The sequence below is a fragment of the Doryrhamphus excisus genome, chromosome 6 (assembly GCF_030265055.1).
Source record: "Doryrhamphus excisus isolate RoL2022-K1 chromosome 6, RoL_Dexc_1.0, whole genome shotgun sequence".
In the NCBI taxonomy this organism is placed as follows: domain Eukaryota; kingdom Metazoa; phylum Chordata; class Actinopteri; order Syngnathiformes; family Syngnathidae; genus Doryrhamphus; species Doryrhamphus excisus.
Genome location: NC_080471.1, coordinates 2,510,320 through 2,526,969, shown reverse-complemented (window position 1 = coordinate 2,526,969; position 16,650 = coordinate 2,510,320). Strand labels below are relative to the sequence as shown.

At 43.6% G+C, this 16,650-nt stretch overlaps 1 protein-coding gene across 1 annotated transcript in view; it reads right to left on the bottom strand.

The window, feature by feature from the left end:
* Positions 1-12,674, bottom strand: part of LOC131130824 (cGMP-inhibited 3',5'-cyclic phosphodiesterase 3A-like) — a 92,819-nt gene extending 80,145 nt beyond the window's left edge. Inside the window, exon 1 of the mRNA XM_058074864.1 lies at positions 11,242-12,674. Within this exon, the coding sequence (XP_057930847.1) occupies positions 11,242-12,090 (849 nt within the window). The 5' untranslated portion in view covers positions 12,091-12,674. The remainder of the gene's footprint in view (positions 1-11,241) is intronic.
* Positions 12,675-16,650: the final 3,976 nt, after the last annotated feature.

The following is a 16,650-nucleotide window of genomic DNA, read 5'->3' as shown; positions in this document are numbered from 1 at the left end:
TGGGTTTCATAAGATCCCGAGGTGTTAATACGCCAGTCAGGATCGGAGGCCCGTCTAGCGCTTCCAGCTGTGTTGGGTTGCGTCTGTGGTTTGAGGCCCAACGTGGTTCTTCGAGGGGGGGGGGGCAAACTCAACCTCGCAGCCTGCAGCAGATGGCAGCCATCAAGCTGCTGGCAACACACACACACACACACACACACACATACACACACGTGCTTACTCACACATCGTCACCCCTTCTGTAATTTCCATAGTAAACGGTCGGGAGTCCGTTCGATCGGGTCGGTTGTCATGGCCGGGGGAGGGGGCAGATGGGTTCCCAACTTGTTTCTGGACCTCCAGTTTGGTTTTCAGTCAAACGCAGACCGTAGACATCAAATCCTGGACTTGAAGCCAGTGATTGCACAAGCTGCTCATGGAGGAAGATCAGTGAACTGAACTTCTTAACCGAGCTCCCAAAATGTTTACATGTGTCCATGCAGGGCTGGGACACTTCTTAGGGGCGAGGGGAACGTCAGCATCATCGAGCAGATGAAAAATATACTTGATGAGGAGGATCAGAACGCACAAAGGAACAATGTGGTCCTCACAAAGCTCCGAATGACACAACAGGGTCATCCAAAAGACAGGAGAACCAGATGAAATGGACGTTGCTTCAACAAAGCAACGAATTGCAAACCTCCCGCAATCAAGTGAGGCGGGTGTCGATATCGATACCAACGATAATTCGATACCATCGATATTCCGATACACCCCACTGCATGCCATAAACCCCCACCCATCACCATCGTTAGCTCACAGACAGGGAACTGGAAACCATGCAGCAGAACGGTACAAACGTCAACATGAACGAGCATCTGACAACATGCTATGCTAACATCGCCGACAAAGCACGAGACTTTAGCAAGCAGGGAAAAGATGAAAAGCACCAACGATAAATAGAGGATACCCGTACAAGCAAGAGCGCTTGTCAAAGATAAACAATCTGGATATATACGTACATTAAAGACCACATGACCACGCCATGACAACAAGGAAAATGGCGGATACAACCCACAAAGAAAGAAGCATGCACTTGGAAGGATTACATTCAATAATATTCCACATCAATGTTGCCTGCTCAAAATTCCTGGAATTAGGAAGCGGTGTGTTTACATTCAATGACACTCACTTCCTCCCACATTCCAAGTCAAAAATGTACCACTTCCACACGGGATGGGAGGAAAACCTTTCATGTGGGACATGCCTGTGACCCTCATGAGGAAAAGCGGTACAAAATGGATGGATGGACGTTCAATATTTCTTATAAACCTAAGTCAAAATGTACCACTTCCACACGGGATGGGAGGAAAACCTTTCATGTGGGACATGCCTTTGACCCTGGTGATGATAAACGGTAGAAAATAGATGGATGGACATTCAATATTTCTTCTAAACCTAAGTCAAAAATGTACCACTTCCACACGGGATGGGAGGAAAACCTTTCATGTGGGACATGCCTGTGACCCTCATGAGGAAAAGCGGTACAAAATGGATGGATGAACATTCAATATTTCTTCTAAACCTAAGTCAAAAATGTACCACTTCCACATGGGATGGGAGGAAAACCTTTCATGTGGGACATGCCTGTGACCCTCATGAGGATAAACGGTAGAAAATTGATGGATGGACATTCAATATTTCTTCTAAACCTAAGTCAAAAATGTACCACTTCCACACGGGATGGGAGGAAAACCTTTCATGTGGGACATGCCTGTGACCCTCATGAAGATAAGCGGCACAAAATGGGTGAATGGACATTCAATATTTCTTCTAAACCTAAGTCAAAAATGTACCACTTCCACATGGGATGGGAGGAAAACCTTTAATGTGGGACATGCCTGTGACCCTCAGGAGGATAAACGGTAGAAAATGGATGGATGGACATTCAATATTTCTTCTAAACCTAAGTCAAAAATGTACCACTTCCACACGGGATGGGAGGAAAACCTTTCATGTGGGACATGCCTGTGACCCTCATGAGGATAAACGGTAGAAAATGGATGGATGGACATTCAATATTTCTTCTAAACGTAAGTCAAAAATGTACCACTTCCACACAGGATGGGAGGAAAACCTTTCATGTGGGACATGCCTTTGACCCTGGTGATGATAAACGGTAGAAAATAGATGGATGGACATTCAATATTTCTTCTAAACCTAAGTCAAAATGTACCACTTCCACACGGGATGGGAGGAAAACCTTTCATGTGGGACATGCCTGTGACCCTCACAAGGAAAAGCGGTACAAAATGGATGGATGGACATTCAATATTTCTTCTAAACCTAAGTCAAAATGTACCACTTCCACACGGGATGGGAGGAAAACCTTTCATGTGGGACATGCCTGTGACCCTCATGAGGAAAAGCGGTACAAAATGGATGGATGGACATTCAATATTTCTTCTAAACCTAAGTAAAAAATGTACCACTTCCACACGGGACGGGAGGAAAACCTTTCATGTGGGACATGCCTGTGACCCTCACGAGGAAAAGCGGTACAAAATGGATGGATGGACATTCAATATTTCTTCTAAACCTAAGTCAAAAATGTACCACTTCCACACGGGATGGGAGGAAAACCTTTCATGTGGGACATGCCTGTGACCCTCACGAGGAAAAGCGGTACAAAATGGATGGATGGACATTCAATATTTCTTCTAAACCTAAGTCAAAAATGTACCACTTCCACACGGGATGGGAGGAAAACCTTTCATGTGGGACATGCCTTTGACCCTGGTGATGATAAACGGTAGAAAATAGATGGATGGACATTCAATATTTCTTCTAAACCTAAGTCAAAATGTACCACTTCCACACGGGATGGGAGGAAAACCTTTCATGTGGGACATGCCTGTGACCCTCATGAAGAAAAGCGGTACAAAATGGATGGATGGACATTCAATATTTCTTCTAAACCTAAGTCAAAATGTACCACTTCCACACGGGATGGGAGGAAAACCTTTCATGTGGGACATCCCTTTGACCCTGGTGATGATAAACGGTAGAAAATAGATGGATGGTTATCATTTGGAGTATCGGATGTCAATGTTACCTACCACTACTTATTTAATGAATATTTTTTTTATTGTCGTAATAAAAAACACTAATCACATGGATGTCCAACGGAGGGTAGGTATCAGACAATAAGGTTAATGTGAATAAATGTAAATATAATAAATGTAAATCAATAAGGCCAATAGGAATCTATGGCAAACGAGGCCCAGCCCATCGCTATCAGATGACAGTTCTTCTCAAAGTGAAAGGACATAAAAAAGGAAGCCAAGAGGATTCCTTATTTACATGACAACAGAGCAAGGCTGCATGTTTTTTGTCTTCATCCTCTGCAGCCAACAGAGGATCTAATCCACAAATCCAAAACCAGATCAAAGTTCCTCCATTCCATGGTGTGCAACTCTTCCCCAATTTTGGGGGAGCAGGATCTAGCCTGCCGTTGTGCCTGGCGACTAAACAAAAACCTCCAATGACCTACTTTCAATCCGCCCCGATTCCTCCGCCCTTCGCCTCCGCACACACGGAGCCTGCTGCACGCAGCAAAAGGCTAATAGACCCGAACTGGATGTGCACTGGGAGCGTGAACGGGATCATCCAATCACCAGTCCCGCCGTCTGTTTCCGACGCACACGGGATCATCTCTAATCCTGGGTCCATTTAAAAAGTATCAAGTCCACATCCCAAGAGGCTTGGGAGTGTTCAGAATATAAACACGCATTTTCAACGCGTGCGCGTTAAATAGCTGCTCCTCAGGCGACCAACAGCCCCCCCCACCCCCCCACCACCCCATCCCAAACAATTCAATTATGTAGTGGGGCGGCCAAACTAGCGTAACAGGAAGACGCATACAGACCAATATACATGCAAAACAAGACTATGTTATAATGATTTGTGACCCGCAAGGCATGCTGGGAAGTCCGGTAATGGACTATGATGCTTTTTCCACTTTTCACAATGATGAGAGGCAAATGGTGGAGGAATCGGGGCGGATTGAAATAAAAATAAAAATAAAAATAAAAATAAAAATAAAAATAAAAATAAAAATAAAAATAAAAATAAAAATAAAAATAAAAATAAAAATAAAAATAAAAATAAAAATAAAAATAAAAATAAAAATAAAAATAAAAAAAATAAAAATAAAAATAAAAATAAAAATAAAAATAAAAATAAAAACGGGATCATCCAATCACCAGTTCCGCCGTCTGTTTCCGACGCACACGGGATCATCTCTAATCCTGGGTCCATTTAAAAAGTATCAAGTCCACATCCCAAGAGGCTTGGGAGTGTTCAGAATATAAACACGCATTTTCAACGCGTGCGGGTTAAATAGCTGCTCCTCAGGCGACCAACAGCCCCCCCCCCCATCCCAAACAATTCAATTATGTAGTGGGGCGGCCAAACTAGCATAACAGGAAGACGCTTACAGACCAATATACATGCAAAACAAGACTATGTTATAATGATTTGGGACCCGCAAGGCATGCTGGGAAGTCCGGTAATGGACTATGATGCTTTTTCCACTTTTCACAATGATGAGAGGCAAATGGTGGAGGAATCGGGGCGGATTGAAATAAAAATAAAAATAAAAATAAAAATAAAAATAAAAATAAAAATAAAAATAAAAATAAAAATAAAAATAAAAATAAAAATAAAAATAAAAATAAAAATAAAAATAAAAATAAAAATAAAAATAAAAATAAAAATAAAAATAAAAATAAAAATAAAAATAAAAATAAAAATAAAAATAAAAAAATAAAAATAAAAACGGGATCATCCAATCACCAGTTCCGCCGTCTGTTTCCGACGCACACGGGATCATCTCTAATCCTGGGTCCATTTAAAAAGTATCAAGTCCACATCCCAAGAGGCTTGGGAGTGTTCAGAATATAAACACGCATTTTCAACGCGTGCGCGTTAAATAGCTGCTCCTCAGGCGACCAACAGCCCCCCCCATCCCAAACAATTCAATTATGTAGTGGGGCGGCCAAACTAGCGTAACAGGAAGCATTTACTACAGCAGCAGTAATTGGGTTTGGATCCCATTCCACAGGAAGTCATTAACATAGATTTCAAGAATATCTTTATCATGGAAGTTATGAAAGAATTTCCTCCACTGGCTGGGATAATATTTGTGTTGGTGTCAGAGGGAGGACAGAGCAGAGCCCCCACAGATCAACGTAGGAGACGCCGACAGGAAAAAAAATGGAGTGACTTAACGACCGAAATTTGCTGGCTTCATCGAGTTCTACTTCTTTATTGTAGCAACATGGCCGCCTTGGCCTGGAAGCTCCACAACACTCGGATTCCCTCGCATGCCGTGAAAAGCGACCCACACCTCTTCCTTCTTTTCCACGACACTCACACTACACTCCCACTTTTCTGTCAACTTTAAAAGAAGCGCTTTTAAAATAAAATTAATAAATAAAATTGGAATAAAATCAAAATAAAATGAAAAACACGGTCAACAAGTGCAATAAAAGAAAGTGTATATATATATATATATATATATATTATATTTTACCCAGTCATGCGTTGACGCCATATGGCGGAGCCCTGCATATTCTTGATCAAAAACAGTAACTACTCACTCACGGTGCAACCAAAAATAGCACAACAATACTACTTGTAAAACACAGTCCCACACAGACTATGTGGGTATCGAAGTAAATGCTTACAGATCAATATACATGCAAAACAAGACTATGTTATAATGATTTGTGACCCGCAAGGCATGCTGAGAAGTCCAGTAATGGACTATGATGCTTTTTCCACTTTTCACAATGATGAGAGCCAAATGGTGGAGGAATCGGGGCGGATTGAAATAAAAATAAAAATAAAAATAAAAATAAAAATAAAAATAAAAATAAAAATAAAAATAAAAATAAAAATAAAAATAAAAATAAAAATAAAAATAAAAATAAAAATAAAAATAAAAATAAAAATAAAAATAAAAATAAAAATAAAAATAAAAATAAAAATTAGAAAGCAGGAAGTGAACAAATGTAACGTCTAACATCTAAAATCTAACATCAAGTTCTACTGATGTCAATGCGATCCAGACGGATCCTCATACGGGCTGCAGATCGCCTGCACTCCGTAAACGCAGACCTACGTATCACAAAGTCCTCAGGATCACTTGGGAGTGTGACCAATCACAGCAGAGCGGGCGTGTCTAGAGGAGGGCCGGGTGTGGAATAAATTAAACCGACTGTTTGGGTCGGAAGCAGGAAGAGGTGCAGATTCTGGAAGATCCGGAATGCTTCAGAGTCCACAAGTCACTGCCAATGAATATAAAAGCTTCCCTCTAAGCATGTTTGAAATAACGACAGCGACAGGATAAGCTAACGTTAGCGTGTGTGTTTATTTTGGTAGTTTGTGATTCCGGCTTCTTCGGAGGTTTTCATGTTGCTGCAGTGATAAATCTGCTGAACCAAAGAGTGACCTGCAGCGGTGGTTTACATCACCCGTCATCTGGTATCGCCTCTGCTTTTGCCAATGGAAAAGCATCAATAATGAGTAGTTGGTGCCACGCAGTCCAAACCCAAACGACTGTTTTTCTCACTTTGGTTGATTCCCACAACATGCATCAAGCGGAGCCGCAGAAGGCATCCTGGCGAGCTTGACGGGGAGACCAGACTTCGGAATCCCTCTTTGCTTTATTTATTTGCTAAGTAAACGGTTTTAGGCAGAGACGATCAATCTGAAATGAGCCGCTCTATTCTTCATCACCAATGTAAATATCATCAGGCCAACAAAGTGCAGATATCCTACAGCGACGTTCAAACTTCCTGACTTTATTAAAACAGCCCTTGTTTTCGCCGCAACACATTCATGCTGCCCGTCACCGCCGTGTGCGAGTCTGGAACGCCCACCCCCACGCCGAGGGAGCCCCTGTGTGAGCAAGGTGATGACTAGCGCGGGTCACTACGGGCTTGTTTACACGTTTGAGACCACACAGACAAGACACGGTTACCACTGCATGTGTCCACCATGTGTGTCTCAATTACAGGCAGGTCGTGACTGGTCAACCGCCGCCTGAGATGAGAGAGGCCTCCGGGTGCGCTGGGATGCGCCATCCATCAGGGCCTTATTGGGGGGGTGGGGGGGGGGTGCATTCATCATCTGGACCAGATGAGTCAAAATGCAGTGCCGCTTTTTCCCTTTTGTACTCGTCTTTGGAATGTCTTAGCTAAATTGGGAGCCGTTAATAACTATTCATTCATTTTCCAACACTTTTCCTCACCAGGGTCGCAGGAGCCTATCCCAGCTGTCTTCGGGCGAGAGGCGGAGTACAATTAACCTAGCATGTTTTTGGAATGTGGGAGGAAACCGGAGTACCCGGAGAAAACCCACGCACGCACGGGGGAGAACATGCAAACTGGAATTGAACTCGGGTCTCCTAGCTGTGAGGCCTGCGCGCTAACCACTCTGTTGCCGTGCAGAACCCCCCCACCTACATTGTTCATCAGTAAAAAAAAGTTTGTTCCTACCTTCTATTGTTCTTTAGTAATCAGCAGTAGAACATAGTTAAGTTTCAGGGAAATATCAGTTCCCCACTAAAATAGTGCAAAAACCATTCATTCATTTTCTACTGCTTATCCTCACAAGGGTCATGCTGGAGCCTATCCCAGCTGTCTTGGGGCGAGAGGCGGGGTACACCCTGGACTGGTGGCCAGCCAATCCCAGGGCACATATAGACAAACAACCATTCACACTCACATTCATACCTATGGACAATTTGGAGTGGCCAATTAACCTAGCATGTTTTTGGAATGTGGAAGGAAACCGGAGTACCCGGAGAAAACCCACGCGTGCACGGGGAGAACATGCAAACTGGAATTGAACTCGGGTCTCCTAGCTGTGAGGCCTGCGCGCTAACCACTCTGTTGCCGTGCAGAACCCCCGCACCCCCATCTTTCATCAGTAAAAAAAGTTTGTTCCTACCTTCTTTTGTTCTTTAGTAATCAGCAGTAGAACATAGTTAAGTTTCAGGGAAATATCGGTTCCCCACAAAAAAAGTGCAAAAACCATTCATTCATTTTCTACCGCTTATCCTCACGAGGGTCGCAGGGGTGCTGGAGCCTATCCCAGCTGTCTTCGGGCGAGAGGCGGGGTCCACCCTGGACTGGTGGCCAGCCAATCACAGGGCACATATAGACAAACAACCATTCACACTCACATTCATACCTATGGACAATTTGGAGTGGCTAATTAACCTAGCATGTTTTTGGAATGTGGGAGGAAACCGGAGTACCCGGAGAAAACCCACGCATGCACGGGGAGAACATGCAAACTCCACACAGAGGTGACCCAGGGCGGAATTAAACCCGGGTCTCCTAGCTGTGAGGCCTAACCACTCGTCCACTGTGCAACCCGCCACTATTTTATTTTAACAATAAAAAATAATACACACTTACAAATCCCGTAGGTTTGGCTTCTACATGTTGTTTGTTGCGAGCGGCAACCTGTCCCACTTTGTTTGATGGTCCATGAACGCACCATTGTGTGCTAACTTTCTCCCACGCTGTATAGACTTCTGTATTGTATTTTTTTTATGTATTGAGGGTGGAATTGAACTCTGGTCTCATAGCTGTGAGGTCTGTGCGCTAACCACTTTTCCACCGTGCAGCCTCTGTTAATAACTAGTGTCTTCATTTGGGGGAAGTTTTTTTTACCCCCACAAGAATATAGTCAGTAATATTGTTTTTTTTCTTCAAGTGTTGAGATTTCATACTTTATATGTCGTTCTTGAACACACCATAGTTGTGTGCTGTGAGACACAAAAGTTTTTTCGGCTCTGGAAGGACCAGGTCTAAGGTCCTCAGGTACAATATGTGCAATACTACATTTTGTTTACTGAAATTCCACATTTTGGTTACTGCAATTCTACATTTTGTTACTGCATAGGTTATTGTTTTTGATGTACATATATTTACACTTATTTTGAATAGCCTTTATTTGTATCCTTTTCCTTATTCTTATTTTGACTTTCTACAAAATGCACCGTGGAGTTGCACTCAAATTTGGTTGTATGCAATACAATAACAATAAAGGCGATTCTGATTCTGATCCAAATCATGTAATGTCCAAAAAGGAAAAAATAAAAAACTATTCATGTACCTTGACATTCACTGTGAGGTCAAATACCGTGACCTCTAACCTCACAAAGCCTTCACAGAAGAGGGGACCAACGCCGTATTAGTACTTAGTAATTAGCACTAGTACTTTAGAGTATTGATCAGTTTTTACCCCCACAACAATATAGTCAGTAATATTTACTACATTCATGTACCGCTGCTAAAAAGTTGTTACATTTCTGTGTCTTTATGCTTCATTAATCTTTTTTTTTCTTCAAGTGTTGAGATTTCACACTTTATATGTCGTTCTTGAACACACCATAGTTGTGTGCTGTGAGACAGAAAAGTTTGTTTGGCTCTGGAAGGACCAGGTCTAAGGTCCGAGCAGGCAAGCACTGGAGACTATGTCGACACGGTTTAGAGCAGGGGTGCTCATTAAGTCGATCGCGGAGGTGGTACTGGTCGATCGCTGGTCGATCGCGGCGTGACATTAAAAAAATATCATCCCAGCATCAATGCCGTCACTTGATTGATATACAGGGCAGCCATTCAGATGACAACTGAATGTTGCCCTTCGGGCGACCAATCAAATCAAACAACGTCTCTAAGTGCAGCAGAACTTACGATGTCAGCCTATCATCCATCCCCGTTACTTGATTGACATACAGGACAACCAGTCAGATGACAACTGAATTTTGACCTTTAGGTCACCGCTCATGCGTAAACAGCGATGCAAAGTGCTAAGCTAGTCGGCGAATTGCGTCAGATTTTAAAGCCCTCGCTAAAGTTTATGGTCACTAAAATGAGTGAAGGAGCTGGACCAAGTAAAAAGGCAAAAACTGGACCAAGTAAAAAGGCAAAAAACATATCACTTCCATACGGAATGGGAGGTGGACTTTTTTTTCACAATGTCTTTTTCGAAGTGCGTTTGCCTCATATGCCATTCTACCATCGTAGTACCAAAGAAGGGAAATGTGGAGTAATGTGGAGGTAATTACAAAAAATGTTAATAGTTAATTATGTGTGTTTTGCAATATTGGCTCATTTGGTTATGTAAGGTACATCAACATACATTGTACGTACAAATAATCCTCAATACATTTGAAAATAAATAGATGTTTTGCATTTTTGTAGTGGGTAGATCATTTTGACTCGCTCATTTTAAAAGTAGCTCGCATGCTGAAAAAGTGTGAGCACCCCTGCTTTAGAGAAACCCAGCCTCTGATTCCACAGTACCCACTCCTTAAAAAACACAGCAGGACGTCAAATATTCAGCCACGTGTTTGCAAATCCAAACTCATCGATACACTTCAAAGTATGCTAACCTTGACAAAACGGGACCGTGCAAAAGAATGTCATTACAAATGCAAAATGGGAGTCTTTGCATGTGTGTGTGTGTGTGTGTGTGTGTGACCGCTAGAAAAACAAACAGGACCACTAAAGTGCTAACTAGCCCAGAGAGGCTGAGGGCAGCTCTAAGTGGGCCGACCGGCTATTAGCCCAGCGTGCACACACACACACACACACACACACACACACACACAGCTTTGATGAAACCTAAAAAGTCTCCCATTCACACTCAGCCCCTCATTGATGTTCCATGATGGGATGGCTCCGAGGGCAGCACCTCAATCAGTGACATCATTTCTGCTTTTAATTGACTAATTAGATGGAGAAAATATGTGACAAGAAGAAAAGAAAAATCATCCATGACCTCTTTTTTTTTTTTTTTCAAAGAGTCCTTTTTGCAACACGATTTTAACGTGAAGGCCGTCTTTCCCAACTCAACTCAACTTCCCAAATGTCAGTTTAGTTTTGCAAAATGTAGGAAAATCCAGCATTGAGTGCAAAATAGCAAAAAATGCAAAAAGGCCTAAAATGAGAAAACGTGACGCCTTACTAATATGATAATGGCAGCAAAACAGCTTGAAAAAATAAATCCAACCAAAACATGGAATATGGAAATAACACCAAAGCATCAGGTGGACTTCCATGACATAACAGCTGCACAATCCTTAATAATAAAAACATTCCAACATGGCCAATATTCATAAAATAAAGCACCACAGCACCAGAGCAGACATGGAGGTCAGGAATGGGGGGTTCTTACCTGGTCCCTCTGGATGCATGGCAGAGAAGTCCTGCGATGTGACTTGCTGTTGGACTGACTGTGCGCCATGTCTGAGGCTATCACCGAACTGGACCTCCTGCGCCTTTTAAATGCAGGGACGTCTTCCTTGGCTCCAGTCACGGGGGTGCAGCCCTCTTTGAGTCTCCCTTGACCGGCAAGGAGCCTGTCAGCATACCTCGCCAGCAGGATGCCAAGCACTCCCAGCAGGTACGCCACGTACGGCCTCCAAGCGGACCGAACCTTGTGCAGCGACAGGAGGGAGACGGTGCGGACGACGCTGATGACCACGACCACAGAGGCGCCCCGGTCCAGACGCGCGATCATCAGAGCGCCGCCGGCCACGCATACGAGCACCAGCAGGACCGCAGCCTCGCGTGGTCCGTCCAGGAGGCTCCACGCCGCCGCCTCGGCCAGGTGGAACAAGGTGAGCAGCGAGAGCGCGGTTTGGAGCAGAACCCCGCAGCGGATCAGGTAGACGCCGAGCCAGAAGAAGGCACACGGGAGGGCGAAGAAGGGCGAGAGCGCAGCCCAGCAAGCGAGCAGCAGCTCGGCGAGGCAGCCTGCGAGCGAGTGAGGACGAACGCAGGACTGCGGGAGTGCGCGCTCACAGCTCCAGTGTGCGCACCTCAGCAGCGCGGCCAGCAGAAGCGCACACACCGCGCAGCCCACTCCGCCGCAACTCCACACTCGGGCCCACGGCGACGCGCAGAGTGGGTCGCGGCTCAGTGGGACGACACGTGTTTGCGCGTAACCGTTGCGGCTGGAAGCGCGGGAGCCTTTTTCTGCCGCACCGCTCTGCGCACACGCACCCTCCAAATGTGCAGGCATGTCCGGAGGAAATAGGAGCCAGTCGACGGTGCATCTACGGCGCTGTGCTCGGGGGGGGGGACGCCGCTCTGCAAACGCGCTTTATGGCATGCGTGAGGAGGGGAGACTGCGCTGCTTTACGCGTGGACATCCGCCGTTACTGGACGCCGCGTTCTCTGCTACGCCCTTCCAGGTGTCAGTTATACACACCCAATGCACGGATCCTCGGTCAGCCATTCCTTTGTTGCGCACGGCAGCCTCCTCGGCGGCGTGGCTGCGCTAAAAGGCTGCGCCGGAAAAGTCACCAACTGTGAATTAAAAACGCTCCCGGTCGTCCTTGCCGGTGCATTCCTTGTCCAAATGCTGCCTCGATCGCGTTGCTTTCCCGGGTTGGGAGAAGCGTAGCCGAGTGATTGAGAGGGTGTCCGTCAGGTCGTGTGGAGGTTCGGAAAAGTCCGATTGTCAGCAGCTCTCCGAGCAACCGTGAGCTCGTTTCACACCCCCGAGTTCCGACTCTGCAACGCGGCGAAAAGCCCCTCAAATCCTCTCTCAGCCAGCCCAGCAGGCGTTGGCCTCAAAGTATCACTGATGGGATGTAAAACCATACATTTTAGACTCGCAGTACTTTGTACAGTAATTTAGTGGAGTACATTTCAATACTGCAAATATCAATTTTGGGAATAGACTAACATTAATGGGGGGGGGGGGGGGGGCAAAAACACAGTCAGGATTCAGTATTGATTCATATTCTCTTCCAGTTTTTTTTTTTTTTTTTGCCAAGCGCTGAGATGTCGCACTTTGTTCGGCGGTCCTTGAATGCACCGTCATTGTGAGACACTGAAAGTGCAAACTTTCACTGACTGATGACAGACTTTAAAATCTAAGTGTGTATGGGGGGGGGGCATATTGAGAAGAGTGTGCTGAAGCTGAATCTAATTGTCACTTTTATGGCAAATGTTGATCCAAAATCATAATATAAAGCTAGCAGATGAGTTTACAGGAGAAGGGGATCAAAATAGACATTTTTATTGGCAGCTTAATGACTCCCGGACTTTCTCCCGCAGGCCGGGTACCACCATGGTTGGTAGCTGGGCCTTGCGGAGTGAAAGAGAGACCAGTACCGTAACGGGTAATGCTAGCAAACAAATCTGCCTTTACACTTTAAAAAGCTGCTCTGCTCAATGGAAAGGACATGCTCTCAAAATAAGTTCACGATGCACTGGAAAAAAAAAAAAACGGTTCGGTTGAGTCTGCCACCGAAAACAAACGTCCTCAGCGAAGGGAAGCAAAAAAAAAAAACGCTCAAATACAAAAAATGGTGGAGTGAATTCACCTCCCTTTGAAACTGAACACACCACATTAGGTAAAAGTCACAACGATGAAACCCACGCATGCACGGGGAGAACATGCAAACTCCACACAGAAATGGCCGAGCGTGGAATTGAACTCGGGTCTCCTAGCAGTGAGCTATGTGCTAACCACTCGACCACCGTGCAGCCCGCTACTATTAATTTTAACAATAAAAAATACCACACAGTTACAAATCCCATAGCTTTGGCTTCTACGTATATGTTGTTTGTTGCGAGCAGCAACCCGTCCCACTTTGTATGATGGTCCTTGAACGCACCATTGTGTGCTAATTTTCTCCCACATTGCATAGACTTCTGTATTGTATTTTTCCCATCTTTCTTTCACGTCGTGTTGGGTCATAAAGGTAAGTTTTGATGACCATCCAGTGCTAACGTACGCTACCGCTCAAAAGTTTGGGATCACTTGGACATTTTTTTGGTCAGTCTGAGATCTGACTTTTTCTTGGCAGTCCTGCTAAAAAGTCCAGCATTCTGAAGTCGCTGCTTCACTGTTGATACTGACACTGGTGGACGACCTGTGAGGCGTCTTTGTCTTCAACTACACACTCTCAGATATTTGTCTTCTGGCACATTTGTGCAGCGTTTTTCTGTCCTTGTTAGACCCAGTTTGTGCTGCTCTCTGAAGGGAGTTGTTAACAACATGGTAAGATATTTTTTCGATGGGTTTTCTAATAATCTACTACTCTTAACTTGGATTAGCAGCCATACCAGGAGATTGATGCGGAGGACTGACAGTTTTTGATAGTAGGCCTCTATGCAAAAATGGACATCCTTCTTTGAAAATCATCTCATTCATTTTCATTGTTTGTGAAATGGATAAAAATGTTTGAGAAATGGAAAAAATGTCAGCAAAATGCATGAAAATGTGTTTTTCTTTTTGACATTTGCAAGTGATCCCAAACGTTTGAGCGGTAGTGTACATATTTGTTTTCATTCATGCTAGCCCTTTTAGCACAAACATCAAACAGAGACATAACAAAGAAAAAACATGTAACCATACCCGACACTAAAAGCAATATAAATAAATGACTTTGACGTAAAGAGATTTGCGTCGGCCCAAAAGTGGACGTTGACGTCACAAACGCGACGCTCTCGCATGCAAGCAAAACGTAATGTGCTTGAACCTCCCACAGCCCGCTTAGCTTGACTTGACGTCTCCCACTCCGCTCCGGTCATTGAAATATTCATCTGACTTTAAGTGTCACAGATGATGCGTTTCGTCACAGCGGACGTTTTGCATCAATGTTTCAGCATGAGGCTCTCACGAGTGCACGGGTGTGTGCACGCGTTCATGCTAGCGCTTTGGTGGCTTCTTGCCTGAAACAACGTGGACGGAAAAACAGGCCTGCACCATTCATGTTGTGATGACGTATGCGGTAAAAGACGTCCTATTTGATCTTCTTTTCCTCCCCCCCCACAAAGAACAAAGGCCCCCTCCTTGGAAGTAATGCCTCCTTCTGGGAGGCTGAAGCATATTTTCACATGCACTAGAAAATTGATAATTCTGTATACAGTGGATTGTCGCATATTTGTGTATTTTTGCCCACCAAAAAATGTTTTTTTCTACAAAAAACACATCTCATTCACCATAGGTCGGTTCTAATGAATAAATTCATGATAATAAAGGTCAAATGTATAACATACAGGTACCGGTATTTAAAAAAAATAATCCCTCAATTGATATGTGTTTATGCTTCACTGAAGTGAACAACGGCAATTGAAGAGAAAAGGGGAGGCAGCTTGATTGCCAGGGGTCCTTAGAGCAGGGGTGGGCAAACTACGGCCCGGGGGCCACATCCGGCCCGCCAAGTGCTTGAATACGGCCCGCCTGTTCTTTCCCAAGTATTTCATTTAAACTCAGCATACAACCTGGCATCATGGCTTGAGCCAACCTTTTGATGGTTGAAGTAGCTGGTTTATCAATTTTGTTATTTGATATGGTCTGTTGTTTACAAAATGCTCCTAAAAAAAGGGACACAAGCACATAATAATAATAATAATAAATATAAAAAATATATATTTTCCAATAATATTAAATAAATAATAATTATATTAATAATACAATCAATAAAATATTACTAATTATTACCATTAATAATATTAAATTAAAAATAATTATTAATATTAATGATATTAATTAATAATAGTACTAAATAAAAATAATTATTAAATAACAATAATAATCATTATTATTATTATTATACATTTAATTTCTAACACACTTTATATCAAATAAATAATTTCAAAGTGCACATATAGCAGATTGCATGACACTTTTACATGTAAAACGTGTGTGAAATATACGTGTAAAAATTGACCGTTACGTGTAAAATATTATATTCTGGCCCCCCCCCGTCAATGTTGTTAAATCAATGCGGCCCACAAGTCAAAAAGTTTGCCCACCCCTGCCTTAGAGAATAGTCAAATATGACTAAATGCAAGAAACAGGGCTCTAATGTAACCCCTGTCAGTTATGATTAGTGAAGAACGGGGCGAGGAAGAGGTGCTAACAGCGGGGTTCCGACATGAGCAGGATGAGATCTGGTCCTGTTCATCACCTCGGTGGTGAAGTGGACGGCTGCCGGCTCCACATGTTGGCTGCACATCGCGATAACATCTGTTTTACCAGGTCCACATGTGTGTGTTTTTTTGGAGGGATGTGGGAGTAAAGACAATGTGGTTTCTTTTCCCACTACTGTACTTTGTGATGACAGAAACAGAAACAAAGTGGAGATAAGAGAAAGAGAGAAAAGATACTTTCAAACAAAAGAGTACATGTGTATACTTTCAGAATCATAAAACTCTACAGGGAATATTTTTTTTCTCTTCTCTCAAAAAACAACCCCATTTGCTACTATGTATGTGACAAGGGCCAGCAATCCTGATTCTGAAGGCCCGGGTCAGATTACATAGAAGCTGACATCTGATTGGACAAGAGAAAAATACATGGAACATAAAAATACATTACTGGAAGCAGCGCGGCCAAGAAACAGGCTACTCCATGAAAATATTGACATTGTAAATCAGGGGTGGGCAAACTACGGCCCGGGGGCCACATGCCGCCCAGCAAGCGTTTGAATCCGGCCCGCTAGTTACTTTCAAAAGTATTTCAACTTTCAACATACAAACTGGCACACACGACTTGCAAGTCTTATTTAGTAAAAAAAAAAAAAAAATGTAAAATTAAATTACATATTTTGATGTTTAAAGG